The sequence below is a fragment of the Kryptolebias marmoratus genome, linkage group LG8 (genome assembly GCF_001649575.2).
Source record: "Kryptolebias marmoratus isolate JLee-2015 linkage group LG8, ASM164957v2, whole genome shotgun sequence".
In the NCBI taxonomy this organism is placed as follows: domain Eukaryota; kingdom Metazoa; phylum Chordata; class Actinopteri; order Cyprinodontiformes; family Rivulidae; genus Kryptolebias; species Kryptolebias marmoratus.
The window spans coordinates 5,031,513-5,045,210 of record NC_051437.1 but is presented as its reverse complement, the minus strand read 5'-3'; the positions used below and the strand labels follow the sequence as shown (position 1 = coordinate 5,045,210).

Below are 13,698 nucleotides of genomic sequence, written 5' to 3'. Positions count from 1 at the left end.
GTACGCAGCGCTCATGGTGCGTTTAAAGACGGCTCGGAAAAGCACATCCCCACATGTTAACAACGAATTAAACAATTGCAATGGCTGGAAAAAGTGCGGGGGATATAGGGCATACATAAGGGAAGTGGGGGACATGTCCCACACATACCCCGGTTATGCCTTTGCTTGGGGGTGCTACGGGGGTGCTATGACTTTTCTTCATTGCTGAGTTGCTGTCAGTTCCGATTGCTTCCACTCTGTTTTAATCCCACTAACATTTGACTGTGGAATATTTAGTACCGAGGAAAATTCACAACTGGACTTCTGGCACAAGTGGCATCCTAATATAGTACCATGCTGGAATTCATTGAGCTCCTGAGAGCGACCCATTCTTTCACTAATGTTTGTAGAAGCAGTCTGCATGCCCAGGTGCTTTATTTTATACAACTGTGGCCGTGGAAGGGATTGGAACACCTGAATGAAATGATTTGTATGAGTAAGTGAATACTTTTTCCAGTATAACAAATGACAAAATAAAGAGAATGATACAAATAGTAACCAAAGAGCCTAGAAAAAACAGACCAAAATGATCAGAGGTGAACTCCAAGGTTAAGGTTCATTAGTGTCAGATCACACCATCAGTCACTATTTGAGTCAAACTGGACTTAATGGAGGACAACTGAGAAAGACACCAAATCATAAAATAAAATGAGACTGGAATTTGCCAAAATACATATTGACAAGCCCCAAACCTTCTGGAAGAATGTCATTTTGGACAGGTGAGACAAAACTGGAGCTTTTGGCAACAAGTCCCATCAGCTCTATGTTAAAAAATGAAAGCTAGAAAGCAAAGAACCCTGTACCTACAGTGAAACATGGAGGAGGTTCGGTTCTGTTCTGGACCTGCTGTGCTGCATCTGACACAGGGTGTCCTGAATCTAGCAAGACATTCTGGAGCTAAATGTGCTGCTCAGTGTCAGAAAGCTTGGTCTCAGTCACAGGTCATGGGTCCTCCAACAGGATAATGACCCAAAACACACAGCTAGAATGACTGAGAAAAAACATTGGACTGTTCTGAAGTGGTCTTCTAAGCCCTGATCTAAATCCTGTTGAATGTCTGTGGAAGGAGCTGAAACCTGCAGTCTGGAGAAGGAACCCTTCAAACCTGAGACAGATGGAGCATTTTGTTCATGAGGAGTGGACCAAACTACCTGTGGACAGGTGCAGATGTCTCAGAGAGAGTTACAGAAATCACTTGACTGCAGTGATCGACTCAAAAGGTTGTGCAACAAAGTATTATGGGAACCGTACTTTTTGTCAAGGTCAGTTTCATTAGTTTGTTTTTAAAAAAAATATTTTGAACCAAAATTTAAAAGCAATGACTGATTTTCATTAGTTGATTTTTTTTTGATTTGTTCTATTCCCATTAATTTGTTCAGTCTAAAAAAACCTACCTTTGGATAAACTGCATAGGGGAACACCTGTCGCAGAAGAAAATTTGCCAGGATATAACATCATGTTTCATTTTAACACAGCTGCTGTTGTTATTGTGGAACTAGGAAACATGGCAATTGGAAGAGAAATATGTTTTGATCAAAAACATCTGGCTCATATTTGGACTTTGAAAGTTTTCCCATGGCCAGACACACCCCAATTTAATGCAGAAATGCTCCAGAAAAAAAACAGCTCACGCATTTTGACCCTTTTTGGTCATTTTATTTTATGAGTGGAGAGTTGTTTATTTTTACCACCCTTTAACTCCCCCAAACAGAGCTTAAGAGTTGAATTTGAAAGGCTCTGCTCTTTTTTTTTCCCAAAGAAACATACAAATGGTACTTTAATGACTTGTGTGATCTTCAATATTCCTGTCTCATGACTATGTATTTTGCTCCAAACATCGATCTGTAATCCAAAGCTTTCATATTCTTTTCCCATAACAAAACAGGATGCTTTCTTGTAAACACTAACTTGAAGAAGTCATAACAATCGGCTGATCTTCAATCATGAAATTGCAGATTTTTTAATTGGATAACAAAATGTTCCTTTGGTGTCTCCATAAGCAAGTTTGACTCAGACTGTGTTGGGAAATCCAGATGTTTTTTTAGGCTGGCTTCATTTCCCTGACACCAGTCTCAGGCACAAACACACTCACACCCCTTTTTTACACAGTAATTGAATCTCTGCATTGGTTCAAAAATTTAACTGCGTCTTAGCGTTGTTTTTTCTGTTGTAAAACTAGGAAACATGGTAACTGAGAAAAAGAAATGTTTTGACTTATATTTGGACTTTGGGAATTTTCCTTTGGCCAGACACACCCCAGTTTAATGCACAAATGCTCCAGTAAAAACTTACAGACATGACCAACAGTGACAGAGCTCATAAAAGTGATTAAGGGATTGTGTTATATGTGAACTAACTGATCATCACAGAAAAACAACTGGTCCTGAGAAATACAGCTGGCTCAAGCACATAGACGGTGGAAATTATGCTGTATATTCCCTGCCCTTAAAAGAATGCTGACAGATTTTAGATTTTACACTTACTCACTTTCTTGTACAGACTTTAGAATTGGCTCTTAAATATGAATCTACAGTCAGGAGACAGCTTAGCTTAGCTAGGCTTACAGCCTAGAAACAGGCCTACCCTGCATAACTAAGAAAATCCTCCTTGCAGGACCTCTAAACCTTATTTATTAACACGTTTCCTTTGTTTAACCTTAAACAATACAAAGGCTTTGTTCACTTTAGACACAACCAGGTGAACTCTGTGTTAAGATTTTCTGCTAAAAAGATGCTAATCACCTTGACAGTGGTCTCAGTCTGCTTATTTATAACAATAAAGTGTATAAAATAATTAGTTATAAATTAGTATTCATTACAGTTTTAGTATTTTTTAGTCTTATTTCGCCAATGCAATATTAAACTAACAGTATTAAATGAAAGGTACCACTACTATTTATGCCATAGTTTAGTTTAAACTAAGATCATCTTATGTTGGGAAATGACAGAAACGTTGAATGAAACATTATGTGCAATCTCAAGCGATACTGGGAGATGTCATGCTCAGAGTTTGTGTTGAGGATGACTCTCAGCTACTTTCGCATCAGATTTTACCTTAGTATTTGTAAAACTGACAGAATTACAGCCCGCTAATGTCAGCTCTAGCAGCAACTTTGAATTGGGTTGACTCCAAAAATGAATCAATTGTAGATGTATGTCCAATGATTATCATTACAAAATTTGATGTCCAGTGGTTCATGAAATAATTTGCTAACTGACAAACAGGGTTGAGTCCAAGAGTAATGATAACATTTTAAGCAAAGATCTTGCACAGTGAATAGTACTTGGAGTATGTGTTGTACAAGCTTTTAGATCAATATCTGTAAAACTGACTGAACTATAGCAATTTTTGTGTTTTCTACAGTTAGTTGGCTGTGGCAAACAAACTGAACTGAGTTGTCTCTGAAAGTGAATTGGTTGTAGATGTACAATCAGTGGTTATTTCCTGAAAGTTTCATTAAAATCAGTGCAGTGATGTATTAGATACAGTATTATGCTAAAAGACAAGAAGAGTTTACTTCCAAAATTAATGGTGTTTTTTTAAGCATAGATCTGTGCAATTTTTTTGCATTTTTGTGCATGTTTTTTTTTTTAAGGTCAGTTGGTCATATGTTTATTTTCTGCAAGTTCCATTAAAATCTATCCACTGGTTGATGAGATAGTTGAAGTAACAGACAGACACATGCACACACACTCATACACGCATCTATCCAACTCCGCCGTGGTGCTCACCTGTTATGGCATCCTGAATGACTGTGTTGTCAAGGTTTTCACACACCCACTCCCTGCAGCATTTCCTTGGCAGCCGGATGTGTTGTGGGTTGGGACAGTCTGGACTGGGAAGCTGAACATTTAGAGGACAAGCTGGCACGCAGCTCACTCCTCCACCTCTGCAGTGGCAATAAGAGTCACAGGAGGGCTGGAAGGACTGGCCCTCACTGTAGGTAATGCCATTGACCTCACAGCCCAGATCCTCCTGACCTATGAGAGAAACAGCACACACATGCTGTCTTAGCCGAACCTGCACCTCGGTTTGACGTGGGAGACTTAATCAGGAAGTGAGAACATGAAGAGAGGTAAGAGGGACGTGATGCATGCCAGATGAAAGAGATAGAGATGAGAGGACTGCTAATATAATATTAACTAGCCTCCAAGAAGATCACTAACACCTGTCCTGTTTTCCTTTCTGCCTGCACAGCTTCCAAACATTAACTCTCTGTGTGTCCTACTCATGCAAACAGTCTTGTTGTTGTATTACCCCCTGCCCTCCCCCATAATGAGTCCACCACTCACTGACACATTCCCCAGGGTCCCCAGGGAAGCTGGCGCTGTAATCACACTGCAGTCCTTTGTGAGTGTCGCAGGGCAACACCTCAGTACAGGGCTCTCCTCGCTGTCGGGCACACACCTGGCAGCACCGGCAGCCATCCAGCACGAGCGGGACTCCTGCGAGGCACTGAGGGGCAGGACCAGAACAAAGGCAGGGTCTGTCGCACAGCTGGCACAGGACCTGGAAAGACAACACGCATACAGGTAGAGAATGAGGCTGTGAGAGGTTAGGATGTGGACACCTGCTGGGTGTCAGAGGACATGCATGTCCAAAGACATAGTTAAAGAAAAAATAAAGAATGAATAAAAAAAGTATTGTTAGTGCTCCACATAGGGGTGGACAATATGACAAAAATATATATCACAATTCTTTCTACAGCAAAATCAGGATCACACTTTTATGATTTTCACATATGTATTTTTTCACTATTTTGCAAGTTACTGAACAGTGCAACCAAACTATTTCCCCACATAAAAATATACCCCCTAAATTTATCTGCGTTTAAAAGATGATATTAGTCTTTTTTCTGTCCAAAAAAACTTATTTTGGTCGCAATTCTACAAAACAAAGAACAAAAAAAGCTAAATATGAGAAAAAAGCCAAAAGCTTGCAGAAAGGGAAACATTAGTGTTCCTAGAGACTACATCAGCTTCCAACAAGGACAGTCCAGTGGTTTCAGGTACATGAAGTTTATGTGATAAAGTCAATGTGTCAGCCTGGTTCAAATTAGATCTACCCTTTTTACCCACAATCCCTAAAATAGTTTTTAATACAAAACTCTAAAAAAAAAACAGGGCACTATTTTTGTCCCCAAAAAGATACAGTTCCTGTTCAACTGCTTTAAAATGAAGACAAAGTTTTGCAGTTACCTTCTTAATGCTCATAATGCTGAAGGTTGATTTATTTATTTGGTGAATCGATCCAATCTTTGAGACTGAAGTAATAAAAATCCAGTGACCAGTAAAACTTCAGTCTACCACATTTTGAAAGTAAAAAGGTCTAATGTCATGTTGTTTTCATTTATGTATTAAATTGTTTTGTGATAATAAGCTGAAGGTCTTATCAGTTATCAGTTATGTCAGTGGTTCAGCACTGTTGGTCAATCAAAAGTAGTCTGTTAAATAATAAATCTAAAAGTAAGAAACAAAATCTGCAACAATGTTTTTTCTCATGTTGATTGTTATTGGTGGCTTACATGAAAAACTTGTAATCGAATTTTGTTTCGTTTGTTTATCTATGGAAACAGCTTAAGTGACTAAAAAAGGTCAATAATGGTGGTATCCAAGGAAGAATTGTTTAGAATGGAGGAACCCAAAAATTTTGTACATACTTGTAGTCAGATTTGTTTAGTAAAATTTGCAGATAAGAGTATTTTGTTTACACTGAGTGCATCCAAACATTTCAGAATTGCATGTCAATATATATCTGGTAAAATACAGAAGTAAATTAATTCAAAATGCACCTTATGGTATAGTTCACAATAATCTTTTTATATTCGATTTTCATAGTTTAAAAACTAACATATTTTAGATATCTTACACAAAACGTGCCCGTCATGTTACATTTGTAAGGATGGATAGCTTTATTCATTCTTCACAATCTTAATTTCAAATTACAGTTTCAGTCATAAACATATGCTATTTCTTTCTGTGGACATAAACTATAATTGTTTCATTCTTTGTGTGGAGCACAAAGAATGAAACAATCATAGTTTATGAACGATTGACTTGTCTGTCTTCATGGCTCTCCAGCTTCTTCCGGTATTTTGTGTACCCTCTAATAAGAAAGTGAAAAAACAGGAAATGACTAACTCTCAGACACATAATTAAGAAATAACTAAAAGAACAGGAGCAGGTCTCACCTGGGTAGCCACAAACAGCAGTACAGCCGATGCGATCACGCAGTCACACACTCGGTCCATGTGGGGGGGTTGTGTTGCTGATGGAGCTCAGTCTGTCTCTAACCTGAGTAATCGGACGGTGCAGCCAGTGGAGCTGTTTGCTAACTGCTCATGTGTCTGCTGACATTTATAAAGTCTGGACTCTGATGTCATGGGCTGACTGCCGTGTAAACAGCCAAAAGACCAGCAACAGAAATGTTTCACATTCCTCCTCCCTGCTGCCCATTTCCATTTCCAAACACACATAGACACACACCCTCCCCCTTCTTTTCTTTCTCTTTCCAGTCTTGTGGCAACATGAGTTTGCACAGCTCTACGTGAGCTAAGGGGAGAAAAATATGTTAAGTTAAACTGTGTTCAAATTAAATAACGCCCAGGCTTTTGTGGTGGCAAGTCTGATTCAGGTAAAAAATTATTTTGTGGATGTTTTCACAGACTTAGTTGCTGACCTTTTATTTTAAAGGGACAGAAAAAAAAAGCTTCAAATCAAAATAAATAAATAAAACTGAAATATATATTTAACAGAAATGCTGAGGTCAGACTTTCTGTCTTGGCTGGGCATAAAGAGTAAAAGTCTGATGGTTTGTAGAAATGTGAATCACCATGATCTATTCTGTTGCCCTGCAGACAGCCTTTAAGCAGACATCACATGTTAGACAAATCAAGCTGATGTGCCTAACTCATTTTTCAGGAGAGAGAGTGATCTGGACAAAAGATTTGTCCATCTCTGGATACTTTTTGTAGTTATCTTCATTATGTCAATGTTTATTTTAGAACACAGTTACGGCACTGTAAGGTGTATGAATAACATTTTGGATTAGCCATGGCTGCTTTTTGAGTGTCCAGCTGTGAATCAGTTTATTGGTTCAATCAGAATAAAAAATGCAGTTACTAATCTAAGTCCTGATCAAATTTTATTCAGCTTGACAGATGCGTGGTAAACATTTTGATTTATTGATTAGTAAAGTGATTCTGTTTTTGTTGTTGTTGTTGTTGTTTGGCTTATAAAAAGAAGCTCTTTGATCAAATACTTTAAATGTGAACAAATTGATCCTGAAGTGTAGAAAACAAGGCGGCAGCAAAACAAAATGTGTCTGTTTTTGTTTGTTTTTGCTTAAACTGGACAGTAAAGTAATAGTTAATTTTTTTTTGAAGAGAGTTCTGTAGAAATGTTTTGAATAGTTAATATCTTACCTGTTGTAAATAGTCTTTTGAATTACCAAAGTTCAGAGAAGCAGTTTAACTCTGACTGGATTGATGAGCTAACTGCTAGTCTGAGCCCAAAGTGAGATTGCAGGCACTCTTAAAATGACTTGGCCCTGCTATTACCAGCTCTTAGCTCAGTTTGGTCTAAACTAATATTTATTCCTCCAAGGTGAAGTCATTTAAAAAGCTAACTATAACCTTTCAACAGAACTCCACTTTAGTAGATCTAAACTATCCCTTTAAGCAGAGTTACCCATACTCACACATCTCTCATTAAACTTCTGCTGTGAGCCTATTTCTCACACAGCCCAAACAGGTCTAAGTCTCTATCTGCTTATCTTCTATCTTATCTATCTGTGCTTCTAGCCGCTGTTTTATTCTAGAAACATTAGTGTTTAGTTCAAGTATGAACTGTACAAATAATATTATCATTAACATGTAAACTTTAGTTATAATAAGAGTTTATCTGATTCCTCATTAAAGGTAAAAAGAATAATTGCAACAAAATAATTCACAATCCTTTTACTATGCACTTTTCAATATCTAAAATTAACATTGTGTGTTGATATAGTAACAAACTTGGCATGTAGACTACATAAGTAAGAAAAACATCTCTGAGCTGCTCATAAACTGATTTTCAACTTCTGATCAGTTTTAAGGAAAAATATTTTCCTGCTTTCTAATCAGTGCATATATTGATATTAACTGTGACTTTATCAGCTGTCTGCATATCAAAATAATAACTTTAATAATCCTGTTTGGATTTATCCTTTCTCTTGTGTGAAATGCCGTGGCATACTGGCTAACATAAATAAGTAGTTAAATTGGTATTGCTTTTAATAATTCAACAATTGTATTGTATTGCTGTCAGGGGTCAGGAGTTCCTTGGGCATATTATATGTGTTAGGTTGCAACTTTTAAAGGGTGGCCATTTCATTCTCTGTCCCCCACTTATTCTGGTGCCATTAAATATATCTAGACAAGATCAATAAATTCAGGCTGCACTTGGTTAGCACTGTAGCCTTTGAAGTCCTGGGTTTGACTCCTAGATGGAGCCATTCAGAGTGGAATTTGTATGTCCTCCTCATGCCTGTGTGGATTATTTCAGTTTTATTCATCAGTCCATCCATCCATCCATTATCTGCCACTTATTCTTTCTTGTTCTGGAGTTGGCTCGTGGGGGCAGCATTTTGAGCAGGGACATTTCTTTCTAAAGCCACCTCTTCCAGCTCTTCCTGGAGGATTCCAAGGTGTTCCCAGGCCAGCTGAGAGACGTAGTCTCTCCAGCGGGTCCTAGCTCTTCCCTGGGGTCTCCTCCCAGTTGGACATACCTGGAACACCTCCCTAGGCAAGCGTTTCCAGAGAAACACTGGAATAGCCACTGTCTGTGCTAGGCCACCATCTTGTGAAGACTTAAGTGTTTCACTCTGTATTGTTGCTGTATGTGCTGTGTCATCAGTCCAAAAATGCATAGAAATACACTTTTTTACTTAAATAATCATATATCATGCATAATAATAAAAACAGGAGACAAAAGATTTTTGTAATGAGCCTCCCAAAAAGCCCAATAAGCTTTTGTGGGGGGCAAAATACAGACCCAGCACACTACCACTTCTGGGATAAAATTACCAATATCTATCAATATAGTTCATTGTGTCTAGATATAATACAGTCTTTGAGGTTCTTATGTTATTAGACACTTAACTATTTCTTTTGTCTCTTCCAACATAACTTGACATGTTTCGGTGGTATCTTTCCATCTACGTCAGAGGTGTCACAGCTGCTGTTCCCAGAGGCTGTGTCAGCCCATCAATATATAGTGACATGCCTCCTACTGTGTTATCACTGAAGGATGTCACTCCAGGCATAAGAGAGATGAAAGGCCCCCGGTTCATGGCTGTGTGGGCTCGCCTCCTTAATTCCCCCACCATCTTGGTCCTCTGACGAAGATGGAAGTATACTACCAAAACATGTCAGGTTATGTCAGAAGAGACAAAAAATTATTAAGTGTCTAAGAACATAAGAACCTCAAAATTACCAATAGCTGTAATCATTCTAGCCAGACAGGATACATAACTCCACTTTAAATAATTCTGTATTTTAAATGTCTGCTAAGCCCATAACTTATTGAGGTGGGCGGTAGGGATGCACTAAAACCAGTAGATTTGGAACACACTCTCCAGACCCCTTTTTAAAAGTGGGAACCACCACCCCAGTCTGCCATTCCACAGGTGTTGTCCCAGTCCTCCATGAGACATTGAGGGGATGTGTCAACTATGATAGCCTCACAATGTCCAGAGCCTTCAGCAACTCAGAGTGAATCTCACCTACCCCTGGCACCTTGCCACAGAGGAGCTTTTTGGCTACCTTGGTGACCTCTGCCATGGTAATGGACTTGTCTTCCCTCAAGTGCCCAGACTCTGCTTCCTCACAGGTGAACATGATGGCCAGATTAAGGAGATCCTCGAAGTGCTCCTTCCACCGCTCAACAATATCCCCAGACTGGGTCAGCAGCTCCCCACTGAGACCAAGCATGGTAAATGGTAAATGGCTTGCACTTATATAGCGCTAAAGCACTTTACACTACAATCATTCACCCATTCATCCACTGATGGCGGTAAGCTACATTGTAGCCACAGCTGCCCTGGGGCAGGCTGACAGAAGTGAGGCTGCCATCACACCAGCGCCAACGAGCCCTCTGACCACCACCAGTAGGCAAGGCAGGTGAAGTGTCTTGCCCAAGGACACAATGGCTGAGACAGCCGGAGCGGGGGCTCGAACCAGCAACCATCCGATTACAGGACAAACCCCTACCTCCTGAGCCACTGCCCCAAGGCAAGGCCTGAGACAGGGCATTCTGTTTGCTAGAATGTCCTTGAGGCCAACCAAAAGTCCTTCTCCATGGCCTCTCCAAATTCCTCCCATGCCAAGCCCTAAAGGCCTCCTTACTCAACATGATGGCCTCTATCACCGTTGGTGTCCACCAGTAGGTCTTCCGGTTGCTGCTGCAACAGGCACCACTGATCTTCAGGCCACAGCTCCTGGAAGCTACATCTGCAATAGAGACCCTGAATATGGCCCATTAAGATTCCATGTCCCTGACCTCCCCCGGGACACGTGAAAAACTCTCCCGGAGGTGTGAGTTGAAGATCTCATAGACAGAGGGCTCCACCAGACATTCCCAGTTTACCCTCACTATTCCTTTGGATTTACCCTGTCTGTTCAGCAACCTCCCCTTCCAACGGATCCAACTCACCAATGTCAGGTGGGGTGGAAAATGAGGCAAACCCAGAGTGCAGACCCATTACGTTAGCTTAAAGAAAATCAAATTTATTATATATAAATAACAAAAACAAAAGACTGACGAGGCAGCATAAACAAAACTAAATAGCAGACATTGAAAGCAAACGTGAGCGTAAACAGAAAGCAAGGGAAAATGACAAACGAACCAGCAAGTAAATGGAGGAGATAACCAGATTTTAAAGGCAGAGAATAATTATAAGAAGTAGGCACACATGAGTGATTACTAACTAGGAGCAGGTGGAGATGGGTGTAGCAAGTAAACAAGTGACTGACTGAGAAGAAATGAATGATGACAGGAACACAAGAAGCAGAACTATACAAAGACAACATGAAAACAATAACCCCAAATACTAAAGAAAACTCAAAGAATAACCCAAACAAAACCCAAATCCTGACAACCACTAGATGGTTATCAGTTGTCAGCTCTGCCCATCTCTTTAACAAAGTGTCCAAAGCACAGGGCCGCAGGTCTGATGACATGATTACAAAATCGATCATCAACCTTTGGCCCAAGGTAGCCTGGTACCAAGTACAGTAAAGAGCCACCCTATGCTCAAACTTGGTGTTCGATATGTATAGCCCATGCCGAGTACAGAAGTCCAATAACAGAATACGGCTGGGGTCCAGATCAGGAAGGCCATTCCTCTCAATCACCACCTTCCAGATAACTCCATTATTACCCACATGGGCATTGAAGTCACTCAGGAGAACAACAGAATCCCCAGATGGCACCCCTTCCAGGATAACATTCAGAGATTCCAAGGATGTCAGGTAATTTGAACTGCTGTTTGGTGCATAAACACAAACAACAGTCAGAACCTTCTCTCCTGCAGCTTGGAGCCGCAGAAAAACGTAGCTGAAGTACGGCATAACTAGCCTGAGACAGACTCCTTTTTTTATTGGAAACCTTATAAGAGGTAAGGATCAAAAAACAATTTAACATTTTTTAATTCTGTTTTAAGTATAAAGATAAAGTTTTATCCCCACAGCCCTTTTCCTAATCTGGTTCTGGAAGTGATGTGAGTGAACTAAGCTGCAGAAATCCACTTTCACACTCCACTTCTTTAGAAGTAGCAAGGAGAAAGAAAGAGAAGTCAGTCTTTGGGCACTTAGTAGGAAAAATAAGAACCTTGCTCTGTCTGTCTTTTGATTGCCTTTGGGCAGATAAGCAGGCCCACATTTTCATGTCATATCTGACTGGTGTCCATGTAGGCATTTACATTTAATTCTTATATCAGTGGGGGGAGAGATACAGCTAGTCACACAAATAGAAAGTACAACATCATTACAGAATGTCATTTAAAAGGAATACTAGATTCCTGAATTTTAGCATTAGTCATGTCTCACAGACCTGGGTGATCCAGTAAGGACTTATTAAAAGAAAGAGACTGCGAGATAAAAGAAAGGAAAGTTTGTGTCACTGCAGGATAGACTTCAGGTGGCCAAGTAGAGTGGGTGTTCTATAAGATCTTAAATTCAGCATTCATTCAGAAACTATGCTTTTCTGGCCTCTGCCATGTGTTTTTCAGCTTTTCCAAGAATGACAGAAACTGAAAAGATTGCATTATTACATATAATAGTTTCATTATAACATTGGTTGTTTTAGAGAACTTATTCCAAAGATTACAGTGAATATCAAGACATTAGTAGAGTTGTACTGTGGTTATTCAGAAAATCAAAGACAACCAGTAACAAATCATAGTTAAAAAATAAATTGACCATTTCAAGCCAAGCAAAATAGGAAAAATCCCAGAGCATAAAGTTTCAATCTGACAGGCAGTTGAACTTTTAAAGAAACATTTTAAAATACATGTCCAGTCTCCCCCTCTGAGATAGTGTGAACATTGTTTTGGCTTGTAGGAAAAATTATTTAAATTACTTGTTGATTCTTTACTGAAAAATGAAAATTAAATTCTGTAAATGTTACTGATCTAGGTGCTGAAAAAGCCAATATATTCACTCATCCAATTCTGTGACTGTGGAGGACAAATGTCAAACACATGTTGAGACAAAGCTGTCCAAGAACCTAAAAATACATCAGGGAGAATGCAGGTCAGAATACAGGACAGACTCAGACTACTGGACTGAACCTCTGGAGCTTGAGATGGATACTTTTCTAAAGTTATGTAGTACTTAAATCCTGAAACTTTTTATAGTAAAATCAGCTATTGAAGGATAATCAAGATAACCCTCAATAAATTTTAGGAGTCAGTTTGTCATTCCAGCAGTTTCACCCTGACTTAAATATGTATTAAAAGAAAACATTTCCATCAAATGACTATTCCAGTCTGGTGGAATCAGAGGTTTCCTGTAATATTGGCATCACATGTTTCTTCAGCCCCTCCCTGGGCTTCCACCTTACCGTGGTGAATGGGTTTGAGTGTCCCAATGATCCAAGGAGCTATGCTGTCAGGGGCTTCATGCCCCTAGTAGGGTCACCCAAGGCAGACAGGTCCTAGGTGAGGGATCAGACAAAGTGCAGCCCAAAGACCCCTTATGATGTGTCAGGACTCGGGAGGTACTGTCCAGAAGAGCGAAAACAAGACCAAACACGGAGACGGAAGTAAAGGTAAGTGAATTTATTTACAGGGTGAGACTATATACAGTGGGCGGTGTCCGGAGTGGTCTGCAAGAGAAGGAGACAGGTCTTGATCCACACGGCAACAAGGAAGTGGTTATAATGTCTCTTTGTTTGCTTACAGATCCAGAGGGTGAATGCAGCGCCGATGAGAGGAGGAGAGAATTCCAGGTGTTCCAGGTGTTCCAGGAGTGACACTCTCAATATCCCATGTAAGAGCTCCAATGATCAGTGATGGGGAGAGTATTGGTTCCTCTTGCTCTGAGGAACTCTCCCGGGACCAAAGCCTAGACAAGGCATCTGGCTTAACATTCTTAGTTCCAGGTCTGAAAGTTATGGAAAA

At 39.9% G+C, this 13,698-nt stretch overlaps 1 protein-coding gene across 1 annotated transcript in view; it reads right to left on the bottom strand.

The window, feature by feature from the left end:
• ccn5 (cellular communication network factor 5) overlaps nucleotides 1–6,422 on the bottom strand; it is a 12,356-nt gene extending 5,934 nt beyond the window's left edge. The window contains exons 1-3 of the mRNA XM_017435902.3: nucleotides 6,230–6,422; nucleotides 4,332–4,548; nucleotides 3,771–4,019 (exon numbers count right to left, since the gene is read on the bottom strand). Of these exons, the coding sequence (XP_017291391.1) occupies nucleotides 3,771–4,019; nucleotides 4,332–4,548; nucleotides 6,230–6,289 (526 nt within the window). The 5' untranslated portion in view covers nucleotides 6,290–6,422. The remainder of the gene's footprint in view (nucleotides 1–3,770; nucleotides 4,020–4,331; nucleotides 4,549–6,229) is intronic.
• Nucleotides 6,423–13,698: the final 7,276 nt, after the last annotated feature.